We start from the raw sequence: 14,962 nt of genomic DNA, 5'->3' as shown, positions 1-14,962 counted from the left end.
TAGAGTTTATATTTGTCATGTTTACCTCTCTTACTGCTCTCCAGAGGTGTCCTGTTCTAGGGCTGCACCTACTTTAATGACTCTTTTTTTTTATTTTTTATTATTGATTAATCTGCTGATCATTTACTCGATTATTCTATTATCCTACCTCAATTTCCCCGAACCCAAGCTCACATTGCTTACACTTTCCTTACACCTCAAACCCTTTCAGGTCTCAGGTCTTAAACTTTGAACAAAAGCAAAAATCAAACTTATTCAGCTCTCCTAACTCCCACAACTTACACTGTTCATACACAATTTACTGAAAGTGATTTCATTGCTTGCATAACACTGACAACATTTTCAGTTATTTTACAGTAAAGAAAGATATTTGAAGAAAAACAAGAGGTTGAATTCGCAATGATTGATATTATTGTTAAACACAGCATTGCGGAGGTAAAGCCAATGGCAACAAAACACAAGGGCTCAGGTGGAGTGTTGTCTTGTGTGGCCTCTGCTCCTGCAGGGGGCGCTGTGTCCACTCACTGAGGTACTTGCAGGACTCAGCAGCATCTCTTTGGTTAATATCAGATGACGTCGACTGAAGCGATGTATTTATTTTTTGTAGCGGCTGGGTAGAAAAATAAGACTGCTATTCTTATCAAAAAAACCGCTTTGTCATGTTTCACTCTTACCCCACGTGCGTGTGTGTGACAACAAGTATTAGTCAGCAGTTCTCACACAGTCAGTCACATTGTGTCCTCTAGATTAACCGGATGCAGTTGTTTTGAAATTACCAGCTCGCTGCTCTCGCTCAGACACGCACACGCACACGCACACCGTTGTGTCTCGTCTCGAGCTTGTGGGTGCTTTCTGACCACCTTTGTTTTCTTGTGAAAATGGCTGTTAATAAAACATACATTAGTATCGGCTATGCGTCGTTTGGTGTGCTCATGGGGTTTTCTGCGTTCCTGGTGTGGAACATCGCGTTCAATCAGCCGTGGACTGCTGCCATGGGAGGACTGTCAGGTAAACCGTGTGTTTGTTTGCAACGGTGCTTTTTACCCCTTCTTTTTAGCGTGTGTCATGATAAAGCACAAGTGTTCTGTGCATGTTTTTATACTAGTTTACTGCTAAAATACCAGTGAGCTGAAGGTGCCCTAGTTACTAAACCTACCGATCGTACAAGATGAGCCTGTAGACACAGACCACAGTGCAAACGTGTTTTTGAAGGGCAGAGATGTCAATCTATCAACACTGTCACACAATAAGTTAACGTATTTTATATATATATTAGTTGGATATTATGACAGTTTTTCATAGGTTATAATAAATAATGCGAGTATAATAAATGTAATGATACAAAATATTAAAAGGACAGGATCGTCCCACATATAAACTGCCTGTATTTAATGATCATTTCCACAATTTTTCAAAGCATGTTCTAGTGTTTGAATAGTGTAATGGTACCATTCATTTAGAGACTCTGCAAGTTCATTTTTATATTGTGCTTTAATGAATAGAAACCACTGTTTGCTCAGAAGGCACATAATTGAATAGAATTGAAGGCAAACGTTTGGCATGAGTGTAGTTGTTTGATAATAATATGATCCTCTGAGTCTGGAGTCATTTCTAAGTGTGGCTCTGATTTGACATTTTGAGTTTTAAAATGGATTATTATAGCGTCAGATCCCATTCAGTCTACCAAAAAAAAAAATGGAATGTTGGCTTCATGCATATTCATGTGTGCAGTGAGTTGTGTTCAGGGTTGTTTCCATGTATGTGACCTTTGAGCTGCTGTTGAGGTTGTTAAGTCCATATCTATAACCTCTGCACTCATCTGTTCCCAGGATGTACTGTTATCAATTTTAGTGACGTAATACATGTTCCCGAAGATAAAACAGACTCGTCTGGGCTCTTTGATTTAAGAAGTGTAGCATTGTGCTCATTCTCTCACACTAATAAGATTGGTGTCATGCATATAAGTCAACCCCATTCCCCAAACCGAAACATTACTGCAATATGAGAAATATTTTCATTTTCCAAATGGGAACTAGCTGCAACCTGTTTTAATGACACACCAACATAATAAGATTTTCCCCAACAAAAATCATTCACGTCCATCATTTCAGTGTTATGAAAAACGCGTTAACTCTCCAGCTTTCAACAATGGCCACCCAACGCAGACGCTGCTGCTGCTGTCAGACTGCTCCAGTGACACTCAGTGAGGGTTGTTAATGGTTGGTGGGTTCACTGTTGCATGTGGCGGAGATTCACAAAAACAAAAAGGGGAACACAAAGAAAGAAGTGTGATTCATTAACTCAGCATTTTGGCAACATGCTGAGTCATGATGTGCCTGAAGATGCACACTCACTCCTGACACCACCGTCGGTTCATGACCTTACAATCTCGGGTCGACGTCTGTTACATGTGAGCAGTTAACATCTGCTAGTAAAAGTCAGTCACCGAAAATTAACTTTCATATTATTGTTTTTATGACATACGTGTCTATGTAGTATTTGCATGGCTGCCTGTAAAAAAATCTAAAAGTGTTTCGTCTGCTCAAGAAATGTGTAGTTCTTCGGTCAAAGCAGCTCTCTGTCTAACCTGTAGTCTTCTGAAAGCTCACCTGTCGGTTGTGTTTGTCCCTCAGGTGTGCTGGCACTTTGGACCCTGATCACTCACGTCATGTACCTGCAGGACTACTGGAGGACCTGGCTGAAGGGCCTCAAGTTCTTCTTCTTCATCGGGGTCTTCATCTCTCTGTTAGCAGTCGTGGCCTTCCTCAGTTTCATGTCTATTGCCATCAGCAACAAGCAGTGTAAGCTCTTCTACATCACCTTCCTGTCTCACATAGTTTGGTGTTCACGCTGTTCTTCTCTCAAAGCGTTTATGCTCTGCAGTGTGGTATAATCAGACCAAATGCTGTTTGTCATCACACTGAACACACACAAGTAACAGCCCCAACAGACACGATGTAAGTTTAAAGGCCAATACGTAAGAGAAAGATCAGACACAATAATGTAAATAATCACAATAAACAAAGAAATGAAAAGATGCAGCACAAGTTGAAATAGCTGAAAGAAGATGGAGAACCTGACGAATCAGATGATTGGTTTGACTCCTGGTCGAGTTTGGTGTCTCCACTCCGCCTCCACCTGACTCTTTTAGGTTTACGTACCTTTGGGAAAATTGTCGGAGCAAGTTTCTCCGGTTGAGAAAATGTCAGAAAAGGTCGTCCCTCTTACACAAAATGCAACGTACATTGCATTTGTTTTCTGCTATTGCTATCTCCGTTTCATTTTGTCATCTTAGTCAGTTTTTCAGAATTTTGGCCAAATTAACAAACTGCTTAAAACAGACGTGAGTCAAAAAGATTTGAAAGATTTGACCCCCATCTTCTGAGACCTGTTAAATATATACGTGGTCATGGTGAATGATATAATGTGTCTTATCCTACATGTGATCACTTGCTCTCAGAGGCTACTCACTTAGCAGTAAGTAGGAGTAAGTCCGTTGATAAGTCCGTCTTTTTGTCACTTTCAGGGAAGTACTTTCATACTAGTAAGTTGGATTTGTAACGCTTTCGTAGGTGTAATTCTTTAAAGTTTATGTTCGTATGGGCCAAGGCCTTTTTACCCGACCTCACTGATGCTCTTGTGGCTGAATGTGAGCAAACCTCGTAGCCGTGTTCCAACATCTTGTGGCAAGCCTTCGCAGAAGAGTTGATGGTTGCTTTAGTAGCAGATTAATGACCATGGTCTCTCCCTCCCACACAGCCCTGGCTGACCCTCAGAGTCTCTACCTGTCCTGTGTGTGGAGCTTCATGAGCCTGAAGTGGTCCTTCCTGCTCGCCTTGTCCGCTCACCGCTACCGCAAAGAGTTTGCCGACATCAGCATCCTCAGTGACTTCTAAGGTGCACTCAAACATCCCGCAGTGACCACACAGACTTTGGAGTACACTCGCTGCGCTGGCTTCCCAGCCTGAGAGTCCAAATGAAGGACATTTTAAGAGGAATCAGAAGAAAGGTGGGACTACTTTTTGTTGTGGATGAGAACCCTGATCCTGGTTACTCTCTTGCCTTCTTGGCCCAAACCTCCTCCTCCTTTTTTTTTTTATTGTGTTTGCAGGGTTTGTTGCTGACTTGGCCACTTTACAGACAGATCCAGCCCTATTTTATAAGATGTTTGATAGATTTTCATTTCCTCAGCACCCTGCTTAGTCATGTATCTGCACAATTTCTTCATGACACAATAAATCCAAAAAATGGTAATGTTTTTCATGACTCAGTGAAGGGAATTACTGTGCTTCCACACAATCTTCAGTGGTAAATATGTGTTGCAGTTCCATGCTGTAGCCACTAGAGGGAGCCATCCTTCCAACAGTTAAACACCATGTACAGTACAGGACGTGTGCTTGACGTCCCAGCTTCTTATTATCTTCTTATTATTTAAAAAAAAAAAAAAAGTTCTTGTTCAATGAATGATGAAATGTTGCACATACAGCGGTCAAATGGATGAAATCTACATATCACAGTGCATCGCTCCTAATGGTGAATACATGATGTATATCCAAGATCCTCTTTAACAGAGTGTGTCGAGGTCTTGCAGAGGGCAGGTCACCCGAAATCCTGCAGCATCAACGCGAATGCTTTCATGTAACAAGCACCACATGTCCTGGTTTGATGTGTTTGGGACCCATGAAGGGGCATTTTTAATGTAAAGAAGGATTTTTGTATTATTTTTTTATCAGTGTGAACGTGGGCCTCAATCATGGCTTTGATTTGTGACGGTAGCGACACCACTAAATGTGCATGCATGTTGCATTGTATTGTCCTCATCCGAACTGCTAATGACACTTCTATTGTTGCTTCATGAGATTATTTTGCTGTATTTCCTTATATCTCTGTACATGTTGGAAATTAAGAATGAATGAACGCAGGTGTTCTTGGATGTATCTGAGAGTCATGTTAATAAAACGTTATTTTTTAGTCATCCATCCCCTGTGCTTCCACTGTTCCCCTTTTTTTAAGAAGTAACATTTTTTTTGGTACAGTTTCTGTTCCTCCAAAGCATTTAGCTTTTTAAGGAGTTTTAGCAGCAAAAATATATATATTTTTTTATTTTCTTCATAAGCCTTGTGGACTTTCATGTAGCATGAGAAAGTGTCACAGGGGCAGAATGAAGGTGCTACACATCCTTCTTCCTACCGACCCCGGGTCAGGAGGGTCAGTGTCGGGCATTAGAGTGGGATTTGCACCATGAGAGGAATAAACCACTTTCCCCCACCCACCCAAGCCACATTTATGAAGAACAAAACTCCCCACAGCATTGTAATCGCAACTGTGAATGCAGGTCAATAAGCTGCGCTTTGAAGTCAGGCAATTATTCCATCCATCCACATTTTTATTTTGCCCCTCAAAGGGAAGGTTTTGGGGGGGGGGTTGGGTGCAGAGAAGTTTTTCGTGTATGATTTTTGTTAAGGCCTGATAAGAGGACTTTGAAGTTGATGTGAAAAATATGCGACTGAAATATTCCAGCCCTATCAGTGTTTGGTGCATTATAACTCATTTAGTTATTCATTTACATGAAGATATCTGGTGAAGAAATGTGTCTCTTGAATCCTGCAGCTGCTCCCGAGTGTAACGGAAAGTGAATCATGCGCAGTGTTTCTTTATTTACCAGAAGTATCAGTAACTTTGATCCCTGAGAAGCCACTATCATTATTTCACCCTCTTTGTTGCTTTCCTGCATCCTTCCTCTTGTGTTTTAAGGACATTTTTGGTGGTACTTATATCTTAATTGCATTACACTGGTTTGTTTGTTAGCCCCCAGAGTCTCATTGCATCAAGGTAATTGCGATGTTGTGGTTAAATCACCATGGCAACATTTTTTATCTAGCCGTTATAAACTTCGACATTAAGAAACTGAAAAACAATCCGGCTCACTTTCCACTGAGCAAGCTGGGGGCTTTGGAACCAAATGCGTCCTATTAAATTTATACACCAGCCTGTAAAACGTGTGTGTGTGTGTGTGAGTTTGTGTGGTATGTAAAGAGAGGGAGGGGTCTCGTTTTATTCAATTATGGGACTCCTTTCTACCCAAATCAAGGAAGGAAGTTGTCTCAAGTGTTGACTGGCAGTCTGGTAGAGTGCGGTGAGACTGGAAACTAAAGTTTAAGCCTTCAAATAACACAACCATCCTAAACATCCTGTATAATTAGATAGTAAAGAGCAACAGCAGCTGAATCAAAATCTATAACAAACAACCTAAAGGGGAAAATATTCCTTTGCATTGCACACATGCACACCTCCACAGCAGATGTCAGAAAACAACACAAACGCACTGCTTCCACCCGTCTGCGACTCGTGAGTACTCGCTGACACATCAGAATGAGTAGTTACATGCGTACAAAGTCAAATACTATACTAAAGTAAAATGTTCATACATTTACTTTATATGTCTACACCATTACATCTCACATTTTGTACATTTTTCTTAGCTACATTTATTTGACAGATTTACGTACTTTTCAGATTTGTGTGTTTTGTACATCATGGTCCGTTTTTTAAGATATGATGCATTGTTATAGATTAAACTCCCCAACAGTGTATGAAGTGGTTAAATTAGCTCCATCTTGACCAACTGCAACAATACTGTTTACATATTAATGTCTAAACTATCCAGACGTCATGATATTACAGCACTGACATGGGCCATTCTGCATAATTAGCACTACTAATGGGGTATTTTCACATGTAATTTATTAATGACAGTGATGGAAGAAATATTGCAATCTTTTACTTAAGTAGCATGGCAATATCACATGATTAATAATCAATAATGCGCATCATTTTACACCAGTGGAAGAACAAGTCTATTAGCATCAAAACGTATTACAAGTACTTGTTAAGTGGCAGAATAAATTATATACTGATGCATTAACAGAATGTTTATTTTGGCATTGTGGAGCTAATTTTAACTACTTGTTAAATTATTGATCAATTAACTATTGATTGATTAATCTACAACAATGCGTCATACATTATGGGCTGTCTGTAAAATGTTTATCTTCAAAGTAACCAGTAACTTTATTTGTTTAGTAAACAGTTTAATATTTCCCTGTGAGATGACGGGAGCAGAGGGACAAAGTAAATCAAGTAGAGCACAAGTGTCTCAAAATTGTACTTGAGTAAAAGTACTTGGTTACTTTCCACCAGTAATACAGGGTGAACAGGGATTCACAGCTTTGACTAATGTCTGTGATGCGTGCTGGACAACAGCTCCACTCTGAATTATGATCATTGGTATTAATGACACCAAAAATGTAGCATTTGATCTAAAAAAAGATGCGTCAGGAGGAAAAAGGCTAAATGAAACGCAAACATCTTGAATTGGTCCAGAACCAGATGGCCTCTTTGACATTAAGAAGCCGCTTTGGCATTTTAAGAAGGCAGTCCCAGAATGATTTCCGAGGAACTTCCGCAAAGCGAGGTACAAAGCCCACAGATATTTAAGCAATATCCATAGCAATTTACTGTTTTATTTACAAACTGAAACATATGTTTCTCGACCTTTGCAGCCCCCCTCGCCTCCCGTCTTTCCCTATTACCACACCAATCTACTGCTGCAGGATTTCTCCCACACTATCTCTGCTTTTTCCTTTCATTTGTCTCGGTATTATCTTCATCCTCACTCATCAGTCATTAAAACTCTCCCTGCAGACCTGCCTGTTAACAGCACACCCCTACTGTTACACTCGGCTATTGTTTCTTTCCTTCTCTGACTCTTGTGTTTGCTGTGTGCGATGCTGTCCGTGCCTCTGGGACCACTGCGAGCTCGCATCTGAAACATTTTAGAGAGACACATATTTGCTGTTTTAGAGCACAAAGGGATATGCCATGGCAGAGGCTGTTTGAAGTGGCTTCACATGGGGGAACCAGAACCAGAACGAGGGATTTGAGAAACCATAAAGAAATCGGTGAATTCATCTAATCTAATGGAAGTGGGGATTGATTCAATGTGAAGGCGCGCCCCTTTGAAGCTGGCCCTGTTGATGTTTCTAATGCAATAGCTCTGTTGTAGAAACGCAGCATTCCTCTCTACCTTGCACACAGTGCTTCACTGTGAGTTTGACAGGAGTGGATGCGTGATAGTGCCTAATCCAGGAGATCCCAGGTTGGCACTGCTTCCAGGAACCAGTATTTGAAGTGTGAGATTGGAGACAGCAGCGCTTGACTCCCCTCAGGCGCCTTATCTAAAGACATGATGTTTAGATTGATTTGTGGGGTGATTTCTCTGGTTTTCGAACAAGGAGCCGTGTTTGTAGAGAGGCCAAAAGGTGTTTCAGTGCCCTCACAATTTGAAGATATTCAGACTGAGACGAGAGCACATTGTATCTAATGTACGTATCAAAACAAGAGAGGATCGGAAACGCATTCACCTGACGGTGGTTTTCCTTTCCTACCCGTGGCCTTGTATTGCATTGGTGTGAATATACATACTTTATATTGTCCTCATCACAATGTATCCTGTTGTCAGCGTTCAAGTTTTGTATGAAGCTGTCTTGTGGCTTATTAAGCTAATTTCGGAAGTTGAACCAGCATGGTCAGCTCTGATCGGCTGACTTAGCGACTCTTATAAGTGTTTACAAAGAAAAATAACCTAAAACATTGATTTTGAATAGCTGACTCAGCAGAGGAAATTACTTTCATGTGATGATTTGCTATTTATAGGGCTCGATCACGTCAGCGTCTCTCTGCCCGGCCGATCAGAGTCAGCATTATCAACTGGAATAAGCAGTGTGTTTTCCTTCTGTTGGTCATGAAACGATTTTAATAGAAACAAAAGTCGTTGATTCTTTTTCATCCACATAGAAGTCACTGTTACTGTTTTTTTCCCTTTGTTGTAGTCCATGTGTCACATTATCACATGCACACGTAGGTCATATGACTCTCTGTTTGCACATATGGACATGATGTGACGCAACAGTCAGGCAACATTACCCGCTCACACACATGCACACACACACACATCTAGCCTCAAATCTCAGAACAAGTTTCATCTTCCACTTGTTTGTTTAATGTAGGTTTCTGTGTGTAACACTGACAAACGTCATGAAGAAACTTTTAAACTAGATCCCCCTTTATGTGTTGTAACTAATGTCTTAATTCAAAGTTAATAAATAACTTACTAATGCCTTATATAAATGTTTTTGGGTTGCCAGGTTGTGACTGGAAAAGAGCTTTTACTAATAATTACCTACATTTAAAACTGCATTATTACCAAAGGGAAATGTTATGTTGTTTTTAATAATGGATTATACATTTGATGAATTAAGTTTCTACGACTTCAAAGCCCTTTATAAAGAGTGACTTATAAGAGAGTGGTACTGAAAACAGTCTCGACGACACACAGTGGATGTCTGTTTTTAACCATCATGCACTTCTTCTTCCCTTCATGTCCCAGAATAAGCCACACAAGGCTTTCTCCAGCCTAACCTGCTGCTCAGCGTACACCAACCCAGCATGCTGTGTTTCCCAGCTCAGCTGTGAGCTCCACTGGGACTGTTTGTAATGTGCCATGAACGAACCCCACCACTTAAACACTGTAATCAGAGCCAGAGCAGGATATTGGCTAAATTACACATGAAAGCAGGGACATTTGAAGGAAGCTTGAGCACTAAATATTATGATAAATTACGGTCTAATACGAGAAGATAAGTCACAGCCAAACAAGAATAATACAGGCTTGCACGCAGCGCGGGAGGGAAGCGTTTTTAATGCATGATTTCACTTTTAAATTTGAAAAACACATATGTTAAAGGTATCTATAAACATTCTGGAGATTTCAATCATGTCACATGGTCTTCGTCAGCAAATGGAGGTTGCCAGTTGTTGGAATTGTCGATTTCATTAAAAACATTTTTTTTTTGTAATATGTTACAATCAAATAAAAAAAATGTGAAAAACAATAATATTTATTAAGAGTTCAACACAAAAAAAGAATAGAGCAGATTCGCTTCATCCGGACTGTGTGGGTGTGGTTTGAACAGGTTTGATTGACGGACCTGGCAACATGAGCAAATAACTGTCACATTTTGATTGGAATACTGTGAATGGTGCACAGATGTACATCACCGTTTTCCATATGAGTCCAGAGGAGCACAGACTAAAACAGCGCAGACAGAAATCTCTCAAGTAAAATAACCAAAACTGCTCTAACTTTGTCAGAAGGTTTCATTTCATTCATCGTGAGAGGCTAATTTAGAAAGCTGGTTTTCAGGGCCTTTAAGGACGTATTGTCGATGTGGACTTATTCGTTATTTAAATAAGAGTGTCTAATAATTTATAATCTCTATCAAAATGTTTCTGTGCCTTTGTGGGCACATTCTTACCAACCGCGCTTTATATCATTTCGAAATCTCAGACTTAATGGAATAGTTTGACATTCTGGGAAAGTTATGGCTCTCTTGCTGAGAGTTAGATGAGAGGATTGACGCTACGCTCACATTTGTACGGTGAACACAAAAACACAAAGTTCAAGCCAGCAGCAGATTCTCTTAGTTTAGCTTTGCGCAAAGACTGTTAACAAGGGGTAAACAGCTAGCCTGGCTCTGTTCTTAAGTAACAAAATCCACCAACACAATTTGTAATCTTTACACTTTTTTGGAGGATTAAACAAATAAAGATAAAAGTGTTGATTATTGACCCTTAGTGGTCCTGATAGGCTGATTTTGTACCTTAGGACAGAGCCAGGCTATAGCAGTTTCCCCCTGTTTACAGTCTTTATGCTAATCTAAGCTAACCGGGCTGACTCCAGCTTTATATTTAACTCACTTACATGAGAGTGGCATCAATCTTCTCATCTAACTCTTGATGTGAATATTCTTTGTCCATTGATGGTTAAACTTTGAGAGTTTACCATTTTTTCCTTCAAAAATCTACACCTTTACACAGTTTGCATTAGATTTGCTTATTATCCACACCTCTCGTCTCCCCCCCCACTCCACCCAGTTCCATCACCACCATCCCCCACATACCATGCACCTTCACCCCTTCATCCCCCCCACCGCCCTGCTCCTCCAGAAACCCTCTAAGTGGATACCCCACAGGAAGGGCTTCTCCAGGGGGGAAATGGGTCCCAGATGTTTGCCTTTTGTGCCACTATAGGCTCCTCGGGAGGGATGGAGCCGTGGACGGGTGGGTATGGGGTGGAGGAGGGTGTAGTGTGCAGTGCGCAAACATCAATAACGGCAGCCAGGAGGGTGAAGAAACTCCCGGGGTGAAGGTGAGGAGGAATTTAATGATTAGTTCCTTTTGTCAAGCCAGCGTGGATTTCCAAACACATCATTTATGATTGGTCACACTGCCCCGCTCCTACCAGCTGAGCACGTCACCGCAGTGCTTCGTCCTTTTGCTGTATGACGGTAATTGAATTGACTGCATTACGGTCTTAAAGAAACTGTTTTCCCCTCTTTTTTTTCCTGGAGAACTTCAAAAGTTTCAACATGGCCGCTCCTCAGTGCAGTATTTCAGTCAGGACCAAACCACATGTTGTAGAGACAGAAACAGACAATACATTGGCCTTCTTTGATATCCAAGCCCCCTTGTGTGTGTATGTGTGTGTGTGTGTAAGCCAATATATACCAATATATATATATATATATATATATATATATATATATATATATATATATATATATATATATATATATATATATATATAATATTGATATGTGTATGATCTATTTTCAGCTCTAGAAAGGGTTAATTATGACCCCCGTGGAAATAAATCGAAGAAGAGAGCAGGGCCCGAGTGTTTAGTGAAACATTATGTCAAGACTCTGACAAGGAAATGAAATGTGCAACATCAATCAGCCTATGAGGACAGAGATCAAACGAACCTCCACACTCCTGCATCTGGTTCTGTTTGGACAGCCTCACTTTTTTCCCCCTTCTCTCTCTCCTTTCTTCTCCTTTTCTTCTCCCCTTTTCTTATTCTTCTCCCATTCTCTCCCTCTCTTCTCTCCCCTTCTGTTCTTCTATGTGCCACGACATTCCTGTAGGCCTACTCGCTTTGTTAGCTCATTTTTTCCATGATGGTGGCACACAGCCACGATTTTGCTAAAGGTAAGCGGCAGCTCCCGAGATTAGCCTCCGCAACAATGACTTTCCTGTCCCTCCACTGTCTCCACCAGAGCTCCCAATAAGCCCAAATTCTAATACCAGTTAATCCTGGAGTTGACTTGCCTGTTATGTAAATACAACCTCATATAATTCACTGTCTCTGTCCATGGCCTTGCTTTGATGGCCAGATGAGGGTTTTTTTTCTTCCAAGTTGATTAAACCCAACTGGGATCGAGCTACTTTCCGTTCAACGTCCCTCTTTGAATGAAATGTAAACCAGTGCAATCACGAGGCTCATCAAGAATCTTCTGAACTGCTCTCTCCACACACGGCCCTTCAAATGCCGCGGCAATCACACCCAAATTGTCGGCTAGAAACTGTCAAGCAGCGTGTCATGAATGAAATGAGGTTTTTTTGTTAGAACCCAGAAAACTTTTGTTAGTAAATAATACAAGTTTCTGAATATCTTGTCTCTGCGTCTTGATATAACGTCTCTGGACTGTGACTGAATTTGTGTCAGTTTTGGAAACATCAGAGATGCAGCAACTCTCATAAAAAAAGACATGTTCGGAGGTGTTGAAATATAAAAGCTACCATTAAGTATGCTGTCATCAAAAAGTACCAAATTTCAGCATCTTAGAGCAGCGGAAAACTCCCCACAACATTTCTCCACAGCGATCTACACATGAGTCACTCAAGTCATGACGCATGTAAGGTATAAACGGTCACAATGTTGGGAAACTGTTGTGGATTCAAAGTAAGATTACTGCACGATTTAGTCATTTGATCAAATTGCAGGTCGTTCTGCAGAGATTTAAAGGAAACATTAGCTTGAGCTATGTTCCGTCATTTTCACAAGGAGACCTGTCTGCTGTGTCATGACTGCCAACGTGTAGAAATGTGTTTAAGTGGCTGCAGACCCAGATGGGTTCGCGGTGTGGAGGTTGAACATGTGTCGGCACTGCCTCGAGGCCATGGATGGCACAATTACGTGCTCTCTCACCTCTGCAGACTGAGGTCACTGGGCCACTGAGGTCAGGGGTTATTTAGGGTCCTGTCTGTGCTCCCTTCCCAACCCGACGTAGATGACTAGGAGCAGCTGATGTCACCAAACGCTGGTTAGGTGTTAGATAACGGATGTCTTACGAGGTGTGTAGGAGTTCAGAGTACATCAATGTGTACAGAGACAATGACAAATCTCAGGAAGCTCATCTTACACAATTATTTACAAGATGCATGCTTGTACAACCTCAAATGTTCTCTCAGATCAACTTAAAACTGCTGCAACAGATTTATAAAAATCCTTTTTTTGGTTTGGTTTGGTTTTAGACTTTACGGTCTGTCATGGCAAAAAAATGTATAGTTTTTGCAATTATAAACAAAGCGCATTTTTTAACCTATAAATCCTCCTTTGGTCTTTTAATCTGCGGTATTTTCATTGAATTGGGCCACGTTGTGACCCGGGGTTTAATGGATTTGTTTTTATAGTGTCTGGTTATCAGCATGATAAAAAAACATGGCAGACAAATGTTAGTGTGAACTCACACTTGTTTCCATGTTAAAGGAAAAAATGAAAATGCACATGATTGATGGCTTTTATGTTGTAGGAAGAAAAGCTGTTGACAATGTGTGTTCATAAAAATACCATATAATAAGTATTCAATATCAAAGTTTACACAGATGACTGTCAGAAATAAAAGGTTTAGGTTTATTCCTGTAGTAATAGTGAGTTGATGAACGAGAATGCAGACACAGGAGTGCATGCTGACTGACGCTCCAGCCCCAAATCTGGAACCCATAAAGCCTCAGACATCCCTGCAACATTAGACACAGCACTTCTTATTGGCTCAGAGGTCCACTTACCCCCTTCCTCTATTGCCCGCCCAGCAAACGCACACTTCCTGCTTCTCTGCCTGGCTCAGGCCGAACCACGCCCTCTGGAAGTCCGCTTAGCCAAAGAGAACTGCCCGCAGGCCCTGAGTTAGCATTTGGGTATAAAAGAGGCGGAGGTGGACCTGCCTGTCAGATGGTTTGTTGTTGTTCTGTCTGCCAGGTTGAGAGGGGAATGTAAAAGTTAGAAATTTAACAAGGTAACCAGGAAACAGGACAGCCAGAGCGACGTCCAAGCCGATGGAGTTTCTGAAGCCGTAACTTTCTTTGACGAGAGAGAAGACTTTTGTTACACAAGCTTGTCAAGTTCGGGTTTGTTGTTGCTTGAAAAAGAGCATCACAGCGTCTCGTCTTTGCAGTGGAGGCTGAAAGGTTGTCGGTGGACAGTACGATGAGAGAAGAGGTGTCCTGCACCAACTCCCCCGAAGGAGGCCTGGGGGCCAGCGAAGAGGAACTAGAAAGAGGGTCGAAGAAGACCTCCCAAGCAGGGAATCGGAAACGTTCCCCTTACCCCAAGAAGGACAGCCTGGGTCAGGCAGAGGAGAGCAGCACCGGCAGCCCCAACAGCCTGGTTGCATGTGGTCCAAAGAAGGTGAAGAAAAGCCCTTCGACAGTTGTGTCGTTGGCCCCCACGTCGCTGGGCCCCAGGCTGGACCAGCCCTTCGAGGACCTCCACTCTCAGCGCGTCATTGCCAATGTGCGGGAGCGTCAACGCACTCAGTCCCTGAACGACGCCTTCTCCTCTCTACGCAAAATCATCCCCACGCTACCTTCGGACAAGCTGAGCAAGATCCAGATCCTGAAGCTGGCCTCACGCTACATCGACTTCCTCTACCAGGTGCTGCAGAGCGACGAGATGGACGCCAAGCTGGCCAGCTGCAACTACCTGGCCCACGAAAGACTGAGCTACGCCTTCTCTGTCTGGAGGATGGAGGGTGCCTGGGCAATGTCCACCAGCCACTAG

At 41.7% G+C, this 14,962-nt stretch overlaps 2 protein-coding genes across 2 annotated transcripts; both read left to right on the top strand.

The window, feature by feature from the left end:
* Window positions 1-76: 76 nt before the first annotated feature.
* On the top strand, window positions 77-4,981 carry LOC142954830 (heme transporter hrg1-A-like). The gene is made up of 3 exons (XM_076096105.1): window positions 77-1,008; window positions 2,634-2,801; window positions 3,760-4,981. Exons 1-3 carry the CDS (start codon window positions 879-881, stop codon window positions 3,894-3,896), a joined length of 435 nt encoding a protein of 144 aa, XP_075952220.1. The 5' UTR covers window positions 77-878; the 3' UTR covers window positions 3,897-4,981.
* Window positions 4,982-14,389: 9,408 nt separating this feature from the next.
* LOC142954879 (twist-related protein 2-like) lies at window positions 14,390-14,962 on the top strand. The gene has a single exon (XM_076096162.1). The coding sequence runs from the start codon at window positions 14,390-14,392 to the stop codon at window positions 14,960-14,962; it is 573 nt and encodes a 190-aa protein (XP_075952277.1).

Source organism: Anarhichas minor, unplaced genomic scaffold, assembly GCF_050575085.1.
Source record: "Anarhichas minor isolate MPS153535 unplaced genomic scaffold, ASM5057508v1 ptg000021l, whole genome shotgun sequence".
NCBI lineage: Eukaryota > Metazoa > Chordata > Actinopteri > Perciformes > Anarhichadidae > Anarhichas > Anarhichas minor.
This window is presented reverse-complemented; position numbering and strand designations above follow the sequence as displayed.